This window comes from Colletotrichum godetiae (genome assembly GCF_030913485.1).
Source record: "Colletotrichum godetiae strain CBS 193.32 chromosome Unknown BDP55scaffold_2, whole genome shotgun sequence".
NCBI lineage: Eukaryota > Fungi > Ascomycota > Sordariomycetes > Glomerellales > Glomerellaceae > Colletotrichum > Colletotrichum godetiae.
In genome coordinates this window covers 699,310-716,963 of record NW_026851250.1, presented here as the reverse complement: position 1 = coordinate 716,963, position 17,654 = coordinate 699,310, and the positions used below count along the sequence as shown (strand labels likewise).

The window sequence follows — 17,654 nt, the reverse complement described above, 5'->3', positions numbered from 1 at the left end:
CAGGCAAGCGCCAGTCCAATGCTCTCCTGCGACAAGTGTCAATGCGGCGGTGAGGAAAATGGCATCGTGCAACGATCTTGCAGATCGGACAGCGGTGGTGGATCAGCCGACAGAAACACGACCGCCGTGCCTTTTGTCCTGTCCAGGCGCTTTACCTCACCGAAACCACTTTGGAAGAAGGCGCGCCGGGCTGGCATCTGATCCCAATGAGGATGGTGTGATATCATCGCTTCACTTTCACCATCCAGACCCAAGTTTCAAGCCTCGAGATATCCCGCGGCATCCCTATTGCTTGATTGTAACACGATAGCATTCGACCAGTATCGGGCCTTGGATAAGAGCACCTATGACGCAAGAGTTGTTCCTCGGCAATGAGGTAGAAGCTCCAGGTTGTGCTCGAGTCATGCCACGAAACGGAAACTGAACGGTCCTGGACGAATAAACGAATAGGGCCAGTGACAGAAGTATCCGTGTCGTCGCGAATAATCGCAAAAACGGCCTACGTATTGCGCTTACAGAGCTTCTGTAGGCAATTACAGTAGGTAGAAAGCAGGTATTGGGTTTGCTCACATCTCTTTCTCTACAAACTGACGCACTGCTTTACACTCTATGCACGAAGGTTGTACGAGTTGATCGGGTAGGTAGTTCTGGCCGGGATTTGTCGGTGTTTGAATTCGAGAGCGTACTCGTGTAATGACGTGCAATCAGGTAGCACGGAGAGTTAGTCGCCCGGTGGGGTTACTGGGGTGAAGACGCACCCGCGAAAGTTATTTCCGGAAGGCCCCTGACCGTCGGTGCCAGGGAGCCAGGGACTCTTGGTGATGAGACGTGGGGACGTCTGAATAGAGCAGCAAAACCTTCGCCAAAGTACTCCGTAGCATCCCAGCTTCGACACATCCGCGAGTGTCTAGGTATTCAGCTTCCACCCGACTGACCTGGTCTTAAGTTGTGCCGCCGGGCGGGTTGAGCATTGACCAGTGGGAACGATCCCCCACCCCGAACGGATTTGGTGATCTTGTCTGGGGACAGGCCCGCCAATGAGAAAGTGGACAAGGCTAGGTTAGAATGGAGACGGTGATCTTCGTCTCGAAGGCGATTACCATTTGGCGTGCTGCAGAGCTCAACCCATTGCATCGGTAGGTAAGGCCAGGAACAGAAGCGCCACCAAACGGTTGAGCCTTTGCCCCATCTCCCAAACATGAGTCGTGACTAGAAATATCACGCCTTTCAGTAGAAGCCTTCCTTCTTGGCCATCTTTGCTCTCAGGAGACAGGAGTCAAGCCAGGTTGCCTGTGTGATGATTCTTCTTTGCTTATGCTGCTGTGTAGGTGAGTGTGGATGGAATCGAGATATCGAGTCAAGTCATGTGGTGCGTAGCAATTGGATACTCAATGATCCGAAGAGGTGCGATATGTTCAAGGTTTTCTTAATCCCAGAAAACTGGGTTGACGTGGCCTGACAGTTTCGTTAACTGTATCCACGCGAATGTCTGAAGCTGTCCATTGGGTGGTGGTGCCTTGACCCCAAACGTGTTCCATTGGGCTGGGGAGTCGGGAGGCATCAACCTTCTTGCTAGGTGCTCGGCTGGATTGCATCATGGACTGAAATCCCTGCAAAAAGTCAAGGTATACGTGAGCGGTAACTTGAGACGAACAAGGCCATCCTAGGAGTGCTTGAGGTGGTAGGCTTTTGTGGCCTTAGCCTCGTGGTTATCGGGTTGGAAAGGGTCGGTGTAGGATCGCTCGATGTATCTGATGTTCAGTTTCTTCTTGTCCGAAGTGAGAGTTCATTACGACTTTGCGATGCGAGCTGTAGCCGTCGCACTCGAGAACAGTGATACCGTCCGAAGAAAGGCTGTTTGACTGAGCCGTGTAATTTGCTTGCTACCGGAGCATTGTGCAGCAACCCGGGGCCGCCTCATCTGAACAATGGCGTGTTTCTCGCATTTGGAGCGGCCAGTGTGGCGTCGAGAGCGTCCATGGCCACCTGGCAAGGGGAGCAACACAATTGTCAGACTGCACCCTCCAATAAGGTAGGTAGACTGATCAAATTTCAAAATCAAGACTGCAGGCAAGAAGCCAGGCGTAGGTTTGCAAACTGTGTCTTACAGTCTTGCAGATGGCTACCGCAACTCGCTTGCAGCCAAAAGTTGAGCAAGTGGTCTCAGAAGTTGCGAAGACGGGGGGAAGGACCGGATTCGTCGTATGGCTATCCGTAATTGTACGAGGTGAAGCGTGTCGCTCGGGAGGGCAGAGACAGATGACACATGGACGGGTATCGGCTGCAGGGTGCAAGACAAGTGGTTGTTCTAGCGATTCTCGAAGGCAGCTGTGCATCGTTGTGACATGAATAGCGGTCGAGCTAAGGCAAGTTGGTCTCAGAGTCCATGCGACCGTGCGGTCTTGCGCCCGGCTGGCCGCTTGGTCTCACATTCATCAGACGATGCTGGGATTTCCGACAGAGGGTTGAGACCGTATGCACGACACGGGCGAGCCGCAAGTGAGCGAAGCACACTGATTGCGTCGTGCTCGTGTGCTTGAGTCGGTATTTGTAGCCAAATGGAGGAAGAGTTGTTGAACATTAGAACAGAGTGTTCTTGAATCCACGCCGGCCGAGAGGCAAACGATGTTTGATGCGAATTCTCATGTCTTGTACAGATATGTAAGGTGGAGGTTGTGATGGTTGGTGATGATTGTGCAAGTAAGTTCAGGCAGGTCGATGTGTGTGCTGTATATTCGTACGACTATTTCGTAGTGTATGTAATAGGAGAGCCTCACTCACCCTTGAGGACGGCTGGGAGTGGACGTACCGAGCACAGTGTGTCGGGGTGATGAGTCGTGAAAGTACTTTGATCCACAGCCTTCATTCCGCTGATTTGCTGTATCGTCTCTGGTCCGTCTGTTTTGGGGTCCAGCTGGACTGGAGCCCCGGGAGCATGGATACTTGGGCACGGTGCAGGCGCTAGGGAGATGCCAGATGAGCCAATTAAAATATCCAGAGACGACCCATCTGATCAAGGTGGATACCTGTCGCTCTCCCTTGAATGCTGGCAAGCCTCAAGACCGCAACACTGGGCAGGCCGCAGGCGCGACGAGTGTGTCTCTTAAACTCCCCAAGAGTCGATGGAAGACTCTGCCTTAGCAAAAGAGACAACCGTTTGAAGCTAGATGCCTTCACACTTTCGTGTAGCCATTGGCAAGTCTGGCTTGATTCTTCGCATCACCTGCTGTGCTGCGGCTGCTGCTGCTGTACCCACCTGTTATAGGCCAGCGAAGTGGGAGTACCAAGTCATGAAAGGAGCGCCAGTATTCATGATTGATTCGGGTGGTCCATGGTAGATACGGATGGTGTATTCGTATGGGTGAATGCCCGTCTCGTAGTAGGAGTAGGTGGGCACGGCAAATGCAAAGTATCCGTACACGCTGTAATCTGTATTCGTAGATATCCCGTACGCTGCGAGGCGGAAGGGAAGTTTGCCCGCGCAATGGTTCGAGTCCCCACATTCCCGAAGATGAGGACGCGACACTACTTGTACAACCGTGATTTCACGTTACGGTCGACGGTTGTCCTTGGATCCCGACTCCCGACAAGCCTTTGGGAAAGGGGACAAGGACCTGGATGGGAGTGGAAACTTGAAAGAGATGTGGCCAGTGCGCCCAAGTGGGCTCGCTTAGCTGTGCGCCAGGGATCTGGGCCTTACCGCGGTATCCTTCCCTGTCCGCCCTTCTCGATCGGGTCTAGATCCGGGTACGTACCTGTTTCCTTCCGTTAAGGACGGCAACCAGGAAGGAGCCCAGGCGTTCCGTTCCCCTCGTAACTTCCATTCTCTAATTAGCTACCCCCATCTCCATCTCACAATGTACCGTCTTGGTGTAGATGAAAAAGCCTATGAGATATGGAGTTGCTTCCTTTCAAACTGTCCTCCATATTCGCGTCTGAGCGTTGCATGAAAAGGAAGCAGGCACGGCGGGCGGGTTCTATCCAAAGTCCGCCGTGGCGATCCTCAGGTTTTTAGTCATCAAGGGAAGGACCACAGGCAGGTCGGCGCTCGTTCCTTGGCCCGTCATCCAATCTCCCCCATAGCTGCCCTCGTGCGTTTTGACTCAGCCGTCAGACCCAGATCACTGGGTGTCGCCCCGTCGGTACTGCACCGTTTTCCCACGGTTTTGGGCCTTTTGACGCGCCTCCGACCCAGCATCTGCACGCTTTTCAATCCTTCGAGGCCCCCCCTCATTTTCTTTTTCCAAACCGCGTCCACGTTACCGGGTGCTTTGCACGAATACCAGCACCATTATATCTGTTTGGAAATCTATAGCCCCGCGACTCGCAAATTGCAAATCAAGTCTCCCAAGACTCAAGAGTAAACATTGACTTCCCGAGTCTCCTCTCTTCCTCTCGGTCCTAGAACCATCACCAGGAGTCCTCCGGTTTCAACTCCCGCACTATTCTGACCCACCCGGCCCGGATCTCACCGGTTGCTTGACTTTGATTGTATCCGTATTTCCCCCTTCGGACCACCAAGCAGGGACAGGCTTGGGGCCCAAACGCACACACCACATATCACACTACGAACCAGGAAACGGTCGCCGGTTAAGTCTCGACTTTTCATCCTCGCTGGTCCTCCAGGACGCTGGCTGTCCCTGCAGCAAGAGACATGGCCCGACGAGAACCCCCCCAAACCACGAATTAAGATCCCCATCTAGCTCCCTCGACCCCTAGAATCTCTTCGGTCGAATCCCTTCAACAAGTCTAGCTCTTGTCAACCTTCACCAGAGTTGACGCACTTTCGATTGCCTCGCCTCACTTTCAGGCCATTGGCATTGGCATTGGCATCCCTAGGTATCCGTCGTTCCAAACATCTTGAGGACTACATCTCTTGTCTTGCCGATCTTGACACTGCTTCGCCTTCGCCTCTTTCTCACCCATTTTGAAGCTATCCGTACGGATACACGAACGCACCTTCACCTCACAATTACCCAACGACACTCTCGAGCTCGATTGCAGTCCAGTTCAACAGACACCGAGCGAACCCTCCCGAGACCGTGTAGCTACGCACACTCGTCCCTCCTCGTCCTCTTCTCTGGCGGCTGTTGCACGGCGCAAAGACGAGCACCAGTCCCAGGGTGGTGCCGCCAGCCAGGCCTCCTCTAGCTTCGTCTTTGTACAACCATTCTCCTTGTCCCTCCACTGTCTCCAGAGAAGCTTGGCCGCGCTAGCTCGCCAGTAGTGCCGGCCATACGGTACGGATACTGCTTGGCCTGATACTGGTTACCGGTACTGGTTCTGGTACGGGTTCCATGTCGCATCTTTTGCTACCCAAAGAAAGAACCATATGTGTATTACGCCCGCCCACTCACCACACACCGGTTCTGCGACTCTCTTCGACTCCATTTACATCCAAATTCATCGTCCCCTTCGAGCTCAGTCACCACAGCTACACTAACTTAGCTAGCATCCTCTGTGACGCTACGCCAAAGTAACTAGTCCCCTCCGTCGTCTTCCTGCCTTCTGGCTATCCCTCAGTTGAAACCGTCTCTCCTAATCTGAATTAACTTCTCTTCTCCCATCCCACGTCCCCTACCGTTCGTACATCCTCACTTGCCCTCGTTTCCCTCCCAGCAGAGAGGCGCACTCCGCTTTATATCTTGGCATATTCTGCTCATTGAGAACATCGAACAAACAGCAATCGAACATACATCCATAGGCACATGGCAGCATTCTCTCTCGGTCAACGCCTCGGCCACACTCAATTTCCCTGCACGCTCTCAAGTTAGCACAACGTCATTCTTGCTGCTAGCACTCACTACCAAGTATCGGAAGTGGTCACTTGGGGGCCTTTTGTGGCCGCCACGGCGCCTCTTCGCCCAGTCCCTAGCGCCGTTGCGGATGTCTTCATAATAGCAGCTCAGCCCTCCTACAGCAAGCTACAGCTTCCGCTGCGCTCTCGTCACCACATCATACGCAGGGCAAATTTATCTGTCGACAGTCTTCGCTCAAACTCGAGGAAGGATGTTTGACCACTTTGCATTAGGAACTCACATCCGCTCAGGCGCGGACGGTCCTGGCGAGGAGCCATCTCTCTCACCGAAACAACGCCCACGAGAATTGCCAAACCCGACTGAAGGACTGCTGTCTCCCCCAAGGTCATCTCCAGCTGCCCTCTATACACCAGTGATCCCACCACAACCCATCGACAACCTTACCCACGAGCTCAGCAAACAAACACTTATTCCAGAGTTTCGACAACGAGATGTACTGGCGACGTCGGCTAAAGTATCATCGTCAATAGTCACCGATTTATCAATGGCCGATCTAGAGGTGGACGACAACTGCGATATGAACCTTGCTACGGATGATATCAAAGAACACCAGCCAGTGGCCGATTGGAAAAGAGCCCGGCGTCAGCGTTACAGCCGCTTTGTCAACAATCCAACCAATGCCCGCGCGATAGAAGCACGTGTCAAGGACATGATCTCGGAAGAGTTGCAGTGCAACGTTCATCCACCTGCAGCAATGCCGTCTGTACCAGCAGCTGTCCCTGTATATCCTCACCTTCCCAACATTGATGCCGACGGTTATCCCGAGATCGACCCAGCCTTGACTCAGCCGGAAGTGGATGAGGGCTTTTGCGACCAAGACGAGCAATACGCCCTCATGCAGAGAGAATTAGCTGCCGACAGAGAAAGGCTGTTGGGCAAGTCGGGAGGCATGCGAAGTTATGGGTCTTTGCGATTCAGAGGATCGGCAGAGACGGCGCTTCGTTGTCATAACGTTGTCAGACAACGACCAAGAATGCGACGAAGAAAAGGACCAGGACCAACGCACAATCCTCGACCAACCTGAATCGCCCTGACAGTTTCGGAGTCCAATTCGCATAATTCGGGCCTGTCTTATTATTTCAGTTTTATTAAATGAGCGTCTGAGGAACATTTCAGCGATATACCCACGGGAAAAGGATCAAGATTTGGCTAGGGGCACGGCGTTTATTTGAATGGATTTCAACTACAATACGGCGTGGAAGTTCAATTGGGGATCATTGTCCTCGGGATTCAGAGGGAAACGGCGTTTTGATTGTGTTGGGCAAGATAGGGGGGTTTTGCCTTTATTTTTCCTCATCATGCGATGAGCCACTCGATGGTCGGATATCGGATATCCGTTGCTTCCACATTGTTGTTCGGAGTCGCAGGCACTTTTCGGCTTGCAGCAACCTTGACGGGCTGTGGTCATCGCCGAGTTATCAGTTGCGCAAGCTCCGATTGCTGGGCTGGGTGTCTGTCTGCCCATAACCTTCGAAGATGCAGAGGTGGCGTCAATACTTACAGCCTTTGTCAGGCAGTGCCTTCGCCCCTCTTCATCATTCTCCAGGTCGCTAATGAGAGATCACTATCGGAGAGGGCTAGAAGACTTTCGAATTCAACAAACTATATCTCCCACCTTGGGATGTGTCGCATTCTTATCTGCTGACGTTTTCACTTTGAATCGCAGTGATGAATAAGGCTGAGATGATACAGGACTGCGATGTTTTCAGTATTACCGTTCTTACGGGTGGTTGGGAAACGTGTGCAACAGACAACGGCTGCCCTGCGAGCAAGCTGTCCCGATAGATTGGGAAGCTATTGTGGTCAAAGTAGGATTTCAAGGGAGTCTCCATTCATGCATGCGGCACAATGCACCACGACCCTCGTTTAAAATCAGTGACGTGCACTGTCACTGCCCCCCCCCCCCCCGTCTCAAGTTCATCAGATCTTTTCCTACCCCTCTTCAGATAAGTAACATAAAGGGGGAGCCGTATGAACATTCCAGATGTCTTCCGGCTAACACGCTCTCCACCTGCGCAAGTGCGTATGGTATGATCCCACAGCTAGAGGCGTTGTAAGCCAAGGAACTCGTAGCTAATGAAGGTGAGATACCCCAATTAGACTTTCAGGTGGTCAGGCGAGCGTCGACGAGGAGACGTGCAGTAGTTCCATCTGGGGCAGCATCTCACCAATGACAGACACCTTTCCCTTGATAGCTATGGATAGCCTAGTTCACGAAGAGCTGGCACAGCATAGCCGCGGACCGTGAAAGCTACTCGGAGCTGGAGCATGAGCCTGGATCGGTCGCCGGTCCGGCCGTCGAAGGCGTGATTCCTTGCAGTTTGGCACCGCCATCGCTCTTAGCCGACAACGCCCCTACTTTACTTCTTGAAATATCTCCGTATCCTTGTTTGTCATCACATCATCCTCATCCCAGCATATCATGATCCAATTCCAAAAGGGGCCACAGGGTACACCCTCCCAGTGGAGAGTATCGAGGCTTGGATAAGCAGGAGGAAGCCCCCATCTCGATGTCGTCTTCTGCTTGGAAGGAAGTTGTATATCGGGGTCCGCGATGACAATCTTGCTTTCGCCAGTGGCGTTTAAAGCAGACGAAATCCCGTATCAAGCCGCCCCAGAAATACTCAAGATATCAATCAAGGTTGCAGTCAGCTTAGTACTTTGAGGTTTTGAAGCAAGCAGAAAACTTCCAATGGATCAGACATGTGCCTGCGGTCTTGCTAATTACACCTTGTCTTTGTTATCGATGCTAGCCCTGGTAGAGAGGGCGAGGAAATGGATTGTTTCTTCCCGAGGGGGGTTTCTTTTCTTGTCAACGACGTTGCCTTGGAAGAAAACGATGATCGAGTTTTCTTTCATGTCGCTGTCTCTTTGCCCTACCAACCCCAGTTCTTACAGGTACAGAGGGGGAGGTGGCCGTGCTGACTGGAATGCGGATATGCTGCTGGGTCACTAGACGACGTGGGTTGCATTCCTTTGGCCATTCAGGAACAGATGGCATCCCTCGCTGAAAGCACGGTGATCTCTGCGGTCCCCAATTCCAATGGTGCTCGTCTCCGTGCTGCATCCATATCTCTTGCAATAGTTGCTGTGGCAGGATCAGAGACATGAGCTGGACGGTATTTGTTGACTCTCGTTTCCTCCACCCTGTGTGGGCTTGCAACCATCGACGGTTTTCATTTCCGTACAAGAGTCCCATTCTTCGATGGTTATACCCCAGTTCCTCTATCATCTTTCTCTCACTCTTTCTTACACTCTTTTTTCACTTTCCGCAAACGAACATTTGTAACATTCTCTCTCTCTCTCTCCTTTGCTACGGCCTTTCTCCTACCATCCACCGTTTTGCATCATAATCCACGCAACAGATCTGATCCTCATTGCTGTCTCCAGTCCCCCGCTTCTGTTCCTGATCCTCGCCTTGGCTCTGGATCGTTTGCGGAACTGAAGTCTAGTACGGAGACAGAGGCAGAGACACCCGCACAAGAGAGCATGACAGTGGCCGTCTCGCATTGGACGAGGAGCCCCGGCACGAGTGTCAGTCTCAGCTCGCACCCGATAGACTACGACGACATGGCCTACTCGGAAGTCCAATTCTCAGTAGATTCAATGGATGAGGACAAAGACGGTAGCGGGGGCCAGTCTCACCTGCCCTGGGGGGGAGAGCCAGAGGGAGCTGGCGGGGGAGGATCGGGCTCGGGTGCGGCCCACAGCGACAGCCTCTTCTTCGAGGACTTCGTCGACCTGGAGAGGCTTTCTTCGACGACCACCGGGGGTGACGAGCTCCCTCCCTCTGCTGCCATGCCCGACTCGTTCTTCTACAACATGCCACTCCCCGCCCATGGGTCCACGTCGACGACAAGCGTATCGGACGATCTGGACGACATACTAAGTTGCCACACACATCCGCTCATGGAAACTAGGACTAGCGCCGCAGCAGGTCCCGCTGCCACATTAGTGCCATCATCAGCAGCCGCTAGAGGAGGGGCGGCGACTTCAGACGCGGTGGTACCGTCTGCTGTGGGCGTTCCGGGTCTCCAGTCTTCATGGACGATCGACCGTGAAGAAGAACAAAGGAAGGCTTCGACCTATCCGGACACAGCTCACGCTGGCGGGGCCGAGTCGATCTCTGACTCTGAGCTCCTGCGCCTGGAAGGCATATCGTTGAAAGCGTCGCCATCTCGCGCTCCATCTGTCGTCGTTTCCCATCCTCCTACTCCTCTTCTTCAAGCTTCGTCCGCTACCAGCAGCAACAGCAACCTACACCTTGCCGGCAACAGCAATCAGACCAATACTAGCAGCAACAGTCACACCAACGGTGGTCGTAAGCCGAGCAACTTCTTCAAGGTTGTCGCATCGAAACTGCAGCAGAAAGCTGCCTCTGTCCGCCATAAACAACCAACCATGTCTACCGTCACCATCGATAGCAGGGGTACCCTCTCCCCCAACGCCTCACCTCGCAAGTTCAAGCTCCGCCCCGAGCATCTCCAGAACCTCGGCGGCCCTCACCCCGCAAGACTTCCCCTGTCCCCTCCCAACAGTGCCACTATTCCCCAGGACCTGCCTTCCGCATCATCAGCTGGAGGCAACCCCATGTCCTTTGGCTGTGGCTTCGTCGAAGACCCCTTCTTCGATGCTGGCGTGGCCGTCAATCACGTCCCCGTATTCCGTCGCAGCGATCCGACCACGCCACTGGACACTCCCGTTCTGGATGACAAGGGCGGCATGTTCTATCACCACCAGCAGATGAGCTCCGGTAACGTCGCCAATACCAGCAAGGCTTCCTGGCCAATGGCCACAACAACTCCCCAGACCGACTCCCATGTCGCTTGGTCCAATGCCTATGCCACCACGGATGGCATCGACGACCAGTGGTGGGGTGGAAACAACATGGACTTGACATCCAACTCACAATATCAAGCACAGAACGCTCGCAATGCCACCTTCAACCTCGCCATGCACACACAACACAGTGAACTGCCTTACGAATACAACAACATTGCCGCCGCCGGAAACGAAATGTCAGGACTTATGATTCACATGCCTCAACCCCGTACCACATCGTCACCCATCGTCCACTACCAACCCCAACAGCCACTTCACCACCAACAACACCCTCAACAGATGACGGAACGCCGGCCCCGCATGCCCCGTGCTCCCTCGGCCGGCGCCCGGCACATGTGCCTTTCAACGCCGATGCGCAAGACCCGCAACCCGAGCCGCACACGTCAAGCCAGCCGCGACTCCTCAACGTCGCCCACGCCTACGAACCGCTCCCGTCACAGCAGCGGCGGCTCGTTGTCCAGTATTGGTGCTGGTGGTGCCGCCCTCAGCGCCAGCGTAAAGAAGCGCCGGTCCTGGTCTCGCCGCGAAAGCATGCGCACTCCATCCATCGGCAACTTGGGCGGTGCATCTGAGGGCGTCGGCTTCGTCAACTTTACGCCCAGCGATAAGAACGTCCTCATGACCGGTGTGGCGCCCAGTGGAAGTTCCAAGACTAAGGCCCGTCGGGAGAAGGAGGCGATGGAAAAGCGACGGAGACTGAGCGAAGCAGCTATCAAGGCCGTCAAGGCCGCAGGCGGCGATGTGGACAAATTGGTCGAGGAAGGGTTCGTCTTCTAAGCAAAGCATTCTTCTTCTTTCCGATGTACGGCAGGTATACGCTTGGGCAGCGCTTGGGAGTTATTTTGGGTCAGGGCATGCTTAGGCTCTAAGGGATATGAGGCGTTTTCACAGGATCATCAATGTAGGCGATTGATCCTCGAGTTTTCCTTTTCTGGATGGGTTTTGCTTCTTTCTCGCCTCTTTCATTTTTTTTTTGTCATTTACATAACGGCATGGGGAGCGCGAGCTCCGACTGACGCCTTACCGGCTTATCCACGATAGCCGCTTTACTTTCCTACCATCACCAACAAGTACTTACTAGTTAATCTCCTTTTCCTTAAGTTGGATCAACCCAAAATCACAGGCTGGAACCCAGGGTATGAGATATGGAGGGATAGGTTATCTAAGCAAAACAGATGAAATACCAAAATAACACTCTTCAAACAAATTGCCAGTTCCCCTTTGAGCGTGATATCATGTTTCCGACTTTCCCATGGTTCAACTTTCCCATCAACAATCTCTACATCACTTGTCCTAGACGAATTGTATCGCACGAGTCACTCAACAGTGAAAGAACAACAACAAACAACAACATTATCTAATCAGTCAGCAAATACCAGCCAGTCATTCATCTGTACGGCGGTGCCTTGCGGTCGCTCAATGAGTGACGCCTCGCGCAGCCTCTCGCTAGATCCCAGTCCGCAGGGTCGGGGCAGCCTCTCGTGGTGAACTACGGTACCGCTACGTGAGGCCGTCTCTCGACCAGCCGTTAGCCGATCTACGTTGGGCAGAGCGCCGTCCAGGCCAGGCCGCCTGAGCAGGAGGGGGTGAGGTGGTGTTCCTCCGTCCCTCTCTTCCTTCCCCTGGGCCGAACCTCGTCACGTCTGTGCGATCCCGCATCATCCGTGCCATCCCATGACAGGCGGGCACGGCGGGCGTTATGGAGAAAAAGCAGGTACCCCTTCCCCCATTCGGGAGCCAACACAGACCAGCTTCCGACGATGATGATGGGGAGGAGGAGGAGGGGCCCAGAAGTGCGCCTGACCAGAACATCGCGAAAGGTCCAGGCCCAGAGAGACTTGGACGGTGACTTCCTACAGATAACGAAGACTACCTACCTGCCTTAGCTAGGAAGGGCGAGGGCAATGACAACCCAATGTGAGTGGAGCAAGGGGGTGTGGGCTGGCCTGTGTTGGTCTCCCCGTTCGTTCCTTTAAAGGTCCAAATCGCCGCAAACAGATAGCTCTTTTGCCCTCTTTCTCGTCCTCTTATCCCATCAAGACTTGGCTCTCGCATCCACCTCAGCCAGACGCTCCCCGGATTCTCCGCTAAGCCTTACCTCGCACTCCTCGGTCTCCTCTATCATCCACACACCCTCACTCCTGGAGACGCCTCCCTTGCTATCCTAGCAGAACGTCGGGATTTGAACTTGGGATCTCGGCGATATCCACCCCCTCCTCTAACGGATGGTCAAGAGGGAACGGCGTCTCCATGCCGCCTCACTTTCTCGCCCAAAAAAACAAGAAATATCCACAATCTGACATGACAGTCTGACGGTTTGCCTGCCCGCGCGCCTCTGAACCCGACTCTTGGAGACTAGTGCAAGATCCCCGTTGCAGAATCTCGCAGCTCACCATGCCATGCTACTGTCTACAGCTGTCTCTCTGCGACGCCAAACCCGAAATCGAAAGGTGCCAGGAGCATGACGGCAGCAGGGCGCAGTCTCGCCGTATTCATGTCTCAGCGCAAAGTTCACCGGCTGGGCTTTGAGCCTCTATATTCCGCTCCTCTCACAATCGCGATCTCGCTTGCTCGATCACATATTCGCAGAAGTTCCTCAAATCGGGCAAGTCTTGTTCCGTCAAGATCCCCACCATCTGCATCTCACACCCCCTCCGGAAACGTTGTCGCATCTTTGCATTCCACGGCCGTACGCCGCAGCCGCGCTGCGTCTCGACCCTGCAGACTCCCCTGGACCCCTTTCGCAACGTCCGTTGCCCGACTGAAAACAGGTACTCACTACATCGCAAGCGAAACAAGATCTCTCATCTTCGTACGATGTTGTCGATAGTCAACGTACCTGCATGGGTCTGGCCTTGTGTAGCCGCGACGAGGGACCACCAACGCATCTGCCCAGGCGCAGCCGCCCAGCAAGATGCTCCATCTTCAACCGGAAGCATCATCGGGACGAGCTCCGTCCCCTTGATACTACTCCCAACCGCCACAACAAGCGCAAGATCGCGAATCCTTTGCCATCGCGAGCCTTGTCTCACTCGCTTCATCCGAGAGATCGAGAACCTTGCCCGGGAGGCGCGCATCTCTACCCGCGGTGTCTTGAGTATCACGACACTGTCAAGTGAATGCGCCCCCGCCCAGACGACTGAGTAAGGGAGCGAGACACTGGGCTGACAGAATTTGATATTCCATGTCAAAGGAGCCGCGCAACACCGAAGCCTCTGACCCTGCATGGCGAGCCACGTTCTGTTGACGATGTCTTGGATCCTCGAATCACTTCAGGCAAAGACCTGCAAGTGAGTAGCATCTTGTCGCCTCGTAGGCAATATGCGCCGATGATATCGTCATTCATGTCCAAAGTGGCATTCTATGAGGTAAGGTAGGAACAGATGACCATCATTCTCCGCTTCAAGACCCTCTATTCTTTCGGCAAGCTTCAAGATCCGAAACGATCACCGTTGTTCGCGCTGTTCATGCCGATACTCTCGACTCTCCGCAGATGGTCAAACATGATCAGCATTCAACAATCATCATGCTTTCTCAACCGTCCATCGGCCATTGCATCGTGTTCGAAGCAGATTTTCTACACACGGAAAGAGAAAAGGCGTCTTACCTACAGCCTTGATTTGGTCAAGCGGCATCTTTCTCTCGTTATTTGGCCAATAACAATTTCTCCGGAGACGTCTCTGTCGTTGTCTCCCTGACTAGCTCATGGAGTTCTCCGTAGCCAACTCTAAAAGTCGTGCAGACCCATAGGAACCTTTTTGTCGCGTCCAAATCCGGACGAAAGCAGACCTTCTCGGTCGTCGTTTCTCGGTCAGTCCAGCTGTATGTCTTACCCCGGGCCCCATCCGACCGCTGCTCACTTACATCCTGCGACTAGGTTCCGATCTTCTGGGCAGGCAAAGTCTGGGGCCAGCCGCCAGCTCGATACCTACTACTTTGACCCATGGCAGCCTTGCTACGTTTGGCAGTTCTCCCGTGTACGCCCTCAGCCCCCGCCGTCATGACAGCTGCCGCCTCACAGACCGAGGACCTGACGAAGAGGCTAGTCTGTAGGTTACTCCGTGCACTATCCCCTTTCCTCACTTTCAGCCCGACTGTGGCGGCCGCCATCTCACACGAGCCACAGTTTATTCTTCTCTTCGCCTTTCGGGCTAATCGGTCAAGCCTCATGTTGCTTGAGCGAGCATGGCATCTCCAAGAGAATAGTCGCGGCGTAGCCGGAATCCAAGAAGACCGTTACCCTCCGATCAGATTGTCCGTGATATCCACGCATCTCGTACTTCAGGCTAGAGACCAAAGAGTCTTCGGGGCTCTGGGGCGTACAACGCGTCTGCTATCGCTAGCTCGCGCGTCTATCCGCCTTGTCCTGACATTGCAATCGACCAATAACGACGACGAGAAGTCCGAGGGCCCCCACGTCGCGCCTGGTGAACAGACACCAGACCTCATGGACGTTGGTGAACAACCCAGCAGACTGGTGATCGTATTAATCAAGCGGCCGCCAGGGGAAAAGACCTTCCAAATACCTTGAGCCACAGGAAAGCCGGCCAGATGCCCCGAAGCCCTCATGTTGACGCCTTCAGAGGAATCCCCACGATATCTCCAGCCACTTGACAGCGCATGCAGAAGGGACCAACTCTAGATCGAGTCGAAGACCTTCCCAGGTGATCATCATCCTCACCCTCATACCTTTGATGGCGCGACTTATGTGACATGTAAGACGACGACCCAATCTTGGCCTGACGACGCCTCGAGACCGTGGCATCGAGCAGCAAACTGCGCCGCCGACCAACCTTGCCGTCACTCTTGGAACTACCGAGACGCGCCACACGTTGCCAGGCACAACTGTCACCCCAACTACAGCCCAGCGGAAGCGAAAAGCCCATCCCCAGAAAACGCCAACGCAGGTGTACCGCACCTGCATGTGCCGCTCTCCGGCTCCTGGCCCACCTGCCTTAGCCCTGCATGTGAAGCCTCACGACGACCTCCACAGGTCGAGGCCGTGGTAAACCACCGCGCCACAAGCCTGAACTTGGTCAGCCGGGCCTGTTGTTTCCGAGAGGGTGCGGAGCTCGAGTAGCCGCAGCATGTCACGATGTTTCTTCCCACAGTCGGCCGCTCTACCCTCCGCCTCCGACTTGAGATGCCATACGCCCTCGTCTCCAGTAAACAAGCTTGGAGGCTTCGACTCCCAGGCGCCCTTTGACGGGCAATAAGGAGCTCTGTCCATCGTCCTAGGCCTACCTGGAGATGGCTTCTTCCCATCCACGCACCCCTCCCAGAGAAACCACTCCCCTCCTCGCTTGCCGTTTCCACATTGGAGATAGCTCGACTGGACCCCGTCCGCCATTCTTGTCCTCTGTCGCGGCTCTCGATAGCCAAGAGGCGTGATACGGGGCCAAGAGGACTGTTTCTTTCTCAACGTCGCGATGCCAAGATGCGTTGAAGGGGTCGGTTAGTCGGCTCATCTTGGTTTTGCACCACCAACCCTACCGACGGCCAAACCTGGACTTCGTCACCTCGAAATCCTTCCGACGTTACACAAACTTTGCAAAAACCGGTCTTCCGCTCCATCTCAACGTCCCATCCATCATCCGTTGGATCGCGCGTTTGTATTCACATGATCCCTTTCTCATCTCCCCTCTTCCAGCTGGTCAAGGGACCCGCCAGACGGGCTGACCGATCGACGACATCTGCCTCGTCCATCACAAATCGATGACCGTTATACAGACAAAGGAAAGGAAGTCGTCTCTTGGTCTCCGGATCCGTGTTAGCCTGGACGGTGAGCTCTGTTTTGCCTGTCTCACTGCACCCATAGAGTAACAATGGATGATAGGCAACATCCGTTACTTCGCTCCACCTTTTGCTGTGCCTTTTTCTCTTCTTGGGTCCCCCATCCTCTCATCCCCTCCACAACATCCCCCAGCGTAATTCTCATGCTTGCTGCTTTCCTCCATGTCGGCCTCTCTTTTCTCCACCACACCTAATCCACACCACCTTCACCGAGCCCACTCTCACCTCCCTCACCTTCCCACGCTTTCCCCCTCCGAGCCCGGGGGATGGGTGACTGGATCTCCTTCTCCTTCGGCCTCCCGCGGTACGGACGTATCGTCCAGGTCCCGTCAGTCCATCCATCCATCCATCCGTCCATCCATCCACCCTGCTCCGTCTACAAGGGGATCCAGAACGGCCGTCGGCCAAAGTTTATTTGCCGCGGGAAACAATTTCCCCTTCTCAGTCGACATCAAATCAAGACAAGCCTGAGTCGTCTTCCGCACCTGAAGCTCTCCCGCTGTCACCTCCTTTGACGGGCGGGCTAGACAAGACAGGTGGCCATCAACTAACGTCCGAAACTTTTCGTCCTCTCAACTGCCCATCTCCCGGCTGATCGGCCAGCCGGACCACCGCTGTAACGGCCGAGTCTTTTCCCTTCGCCTTTTTGCCCAACTCTCATGAAGAGACCGAAGAAGAGACCTTGATAGCCGGAGTTCTATCCGTCTCTCGATCTACGGTAACACAACAGCCGAGGGGAGGACAAGACCCTCAACAAAGACGTCGACGTATCGGCTTCCTCGCCGTCGGCCAATCGTGGTTCTTGCCCCCCCACCCCGACATATCATGGCCTGCTCAACAGTCAGTGACTTGTAAGTAAGGTTTTTCACCGCAACGAATTCGCCTCCAGTTGGCCGGAAGACTTGTATAACAAAGGGATTCATTAGCTATTTTGTGAGGGTTTTTTTGTCTGTTTCCTTATCATGGGTTCATCGTGTCCCTTGGAGAATCGAAAGCTTCCAAGCCAAGTGTGATCTTGGCACGGATGGATCGCTTTCCTCATTGCCCTAGAGCTGGCTCTTTTTCTGAACCCTTATCCCAGTTCCAAGCCGACCTGATCCCACTGCTGCTGTCCTCGCTGGCGAGGTATCCTTTCCCCGCCAGCAGCAACTTATTTACAAAGTCAAGAAAACCCAATACGGCGCAGCAATCCTCCCGATT

At 54.2% G+C, this 17,654-nt stretch overlaps 4 protein-coding genes across 4 annotated transcripts; 3 read left to right on the top strand and 1 right to left on the bottom strand.

Annotated features, from left to right (window-relative positions):
* Positions 1–1,917: 1,917 nt before the first annotated feature.
* Positions 1,918–2,866, bottom strand: BDP55DRAFT_625977 (uncharacterized protein; the record flags this gene model as incomplete). The annotated part of the gene is made up of 4 exons (XM_060571565.1): positions 1,918–1,986; positions 2,109–2,281; positions 2,431–2,743; positions 2,810–2,866. The coding sequence occupies 4 exons, from the start codon at positions 2,864–2,866 to the stop codon at positions 1,918–1,920; spliced, it is 612 nt and encodes a 203-aa protein (XP_060436150.1).
* Positions 2,867–5,744: 2,878 nt separating this feature from the next.
* BDP55DRAFT_129845 (uncharacterized protein) lies at positions 5,745–7,070 on the top strand. The gene has a single exon (XM_060565499.1). The coding sequence runs from the start codon at positions 6,010–6,012 to the stop codon at positions 6,841–6,843; it is 834 nt and encodes a 277-aa protein (XP_060436149.1). The 5' UTR covers positions 5,745–6,009; the 3' UTR covers positions 6,844–7,070.
* Positions 7,071–9,308: 2,238 nt separating this feature from the next.
* BDP55DRAFT_625975 (uncharacterized protein) lies at positions 9,309–11,438 on the top strand (the record flags this gene model as incomplete). Its single annotated transcript, XM_060571564.1, has 1 exon — positions 9,309–11,438. One exon carries the CDS (start codon positions 9,309–9,311, stop codon positions 11,436–11,438), a length of 2,130 nt encoding a protein of 709 aa, XP_060436148.1.
* Positions 11,439–14,219: 2,781 nt separating this feature from the next.
* Positions 14,220–15,355, top strand: BDP55DRAFT_129774 (uncharacterized protein). The gene is made up of 2 exons (XM_060565498.1): positions 14,220–14,483; positions 14,539–15,355. Exon 2 carries the CDS (start codon positions 14,605–14,607, stop codon positions 15,190–15,192), a length of 588 nt encoding a protein of 195 aa, XP_060436147.1. The 5' UTR covers positions 14,220–14,483; positions 14,539–14,604; the 3' UTR covers positions 15,193–15,355.
* The last annotated feature ends 2,299 nt before the right edge of the window (positions 15,356–17,654 follow it).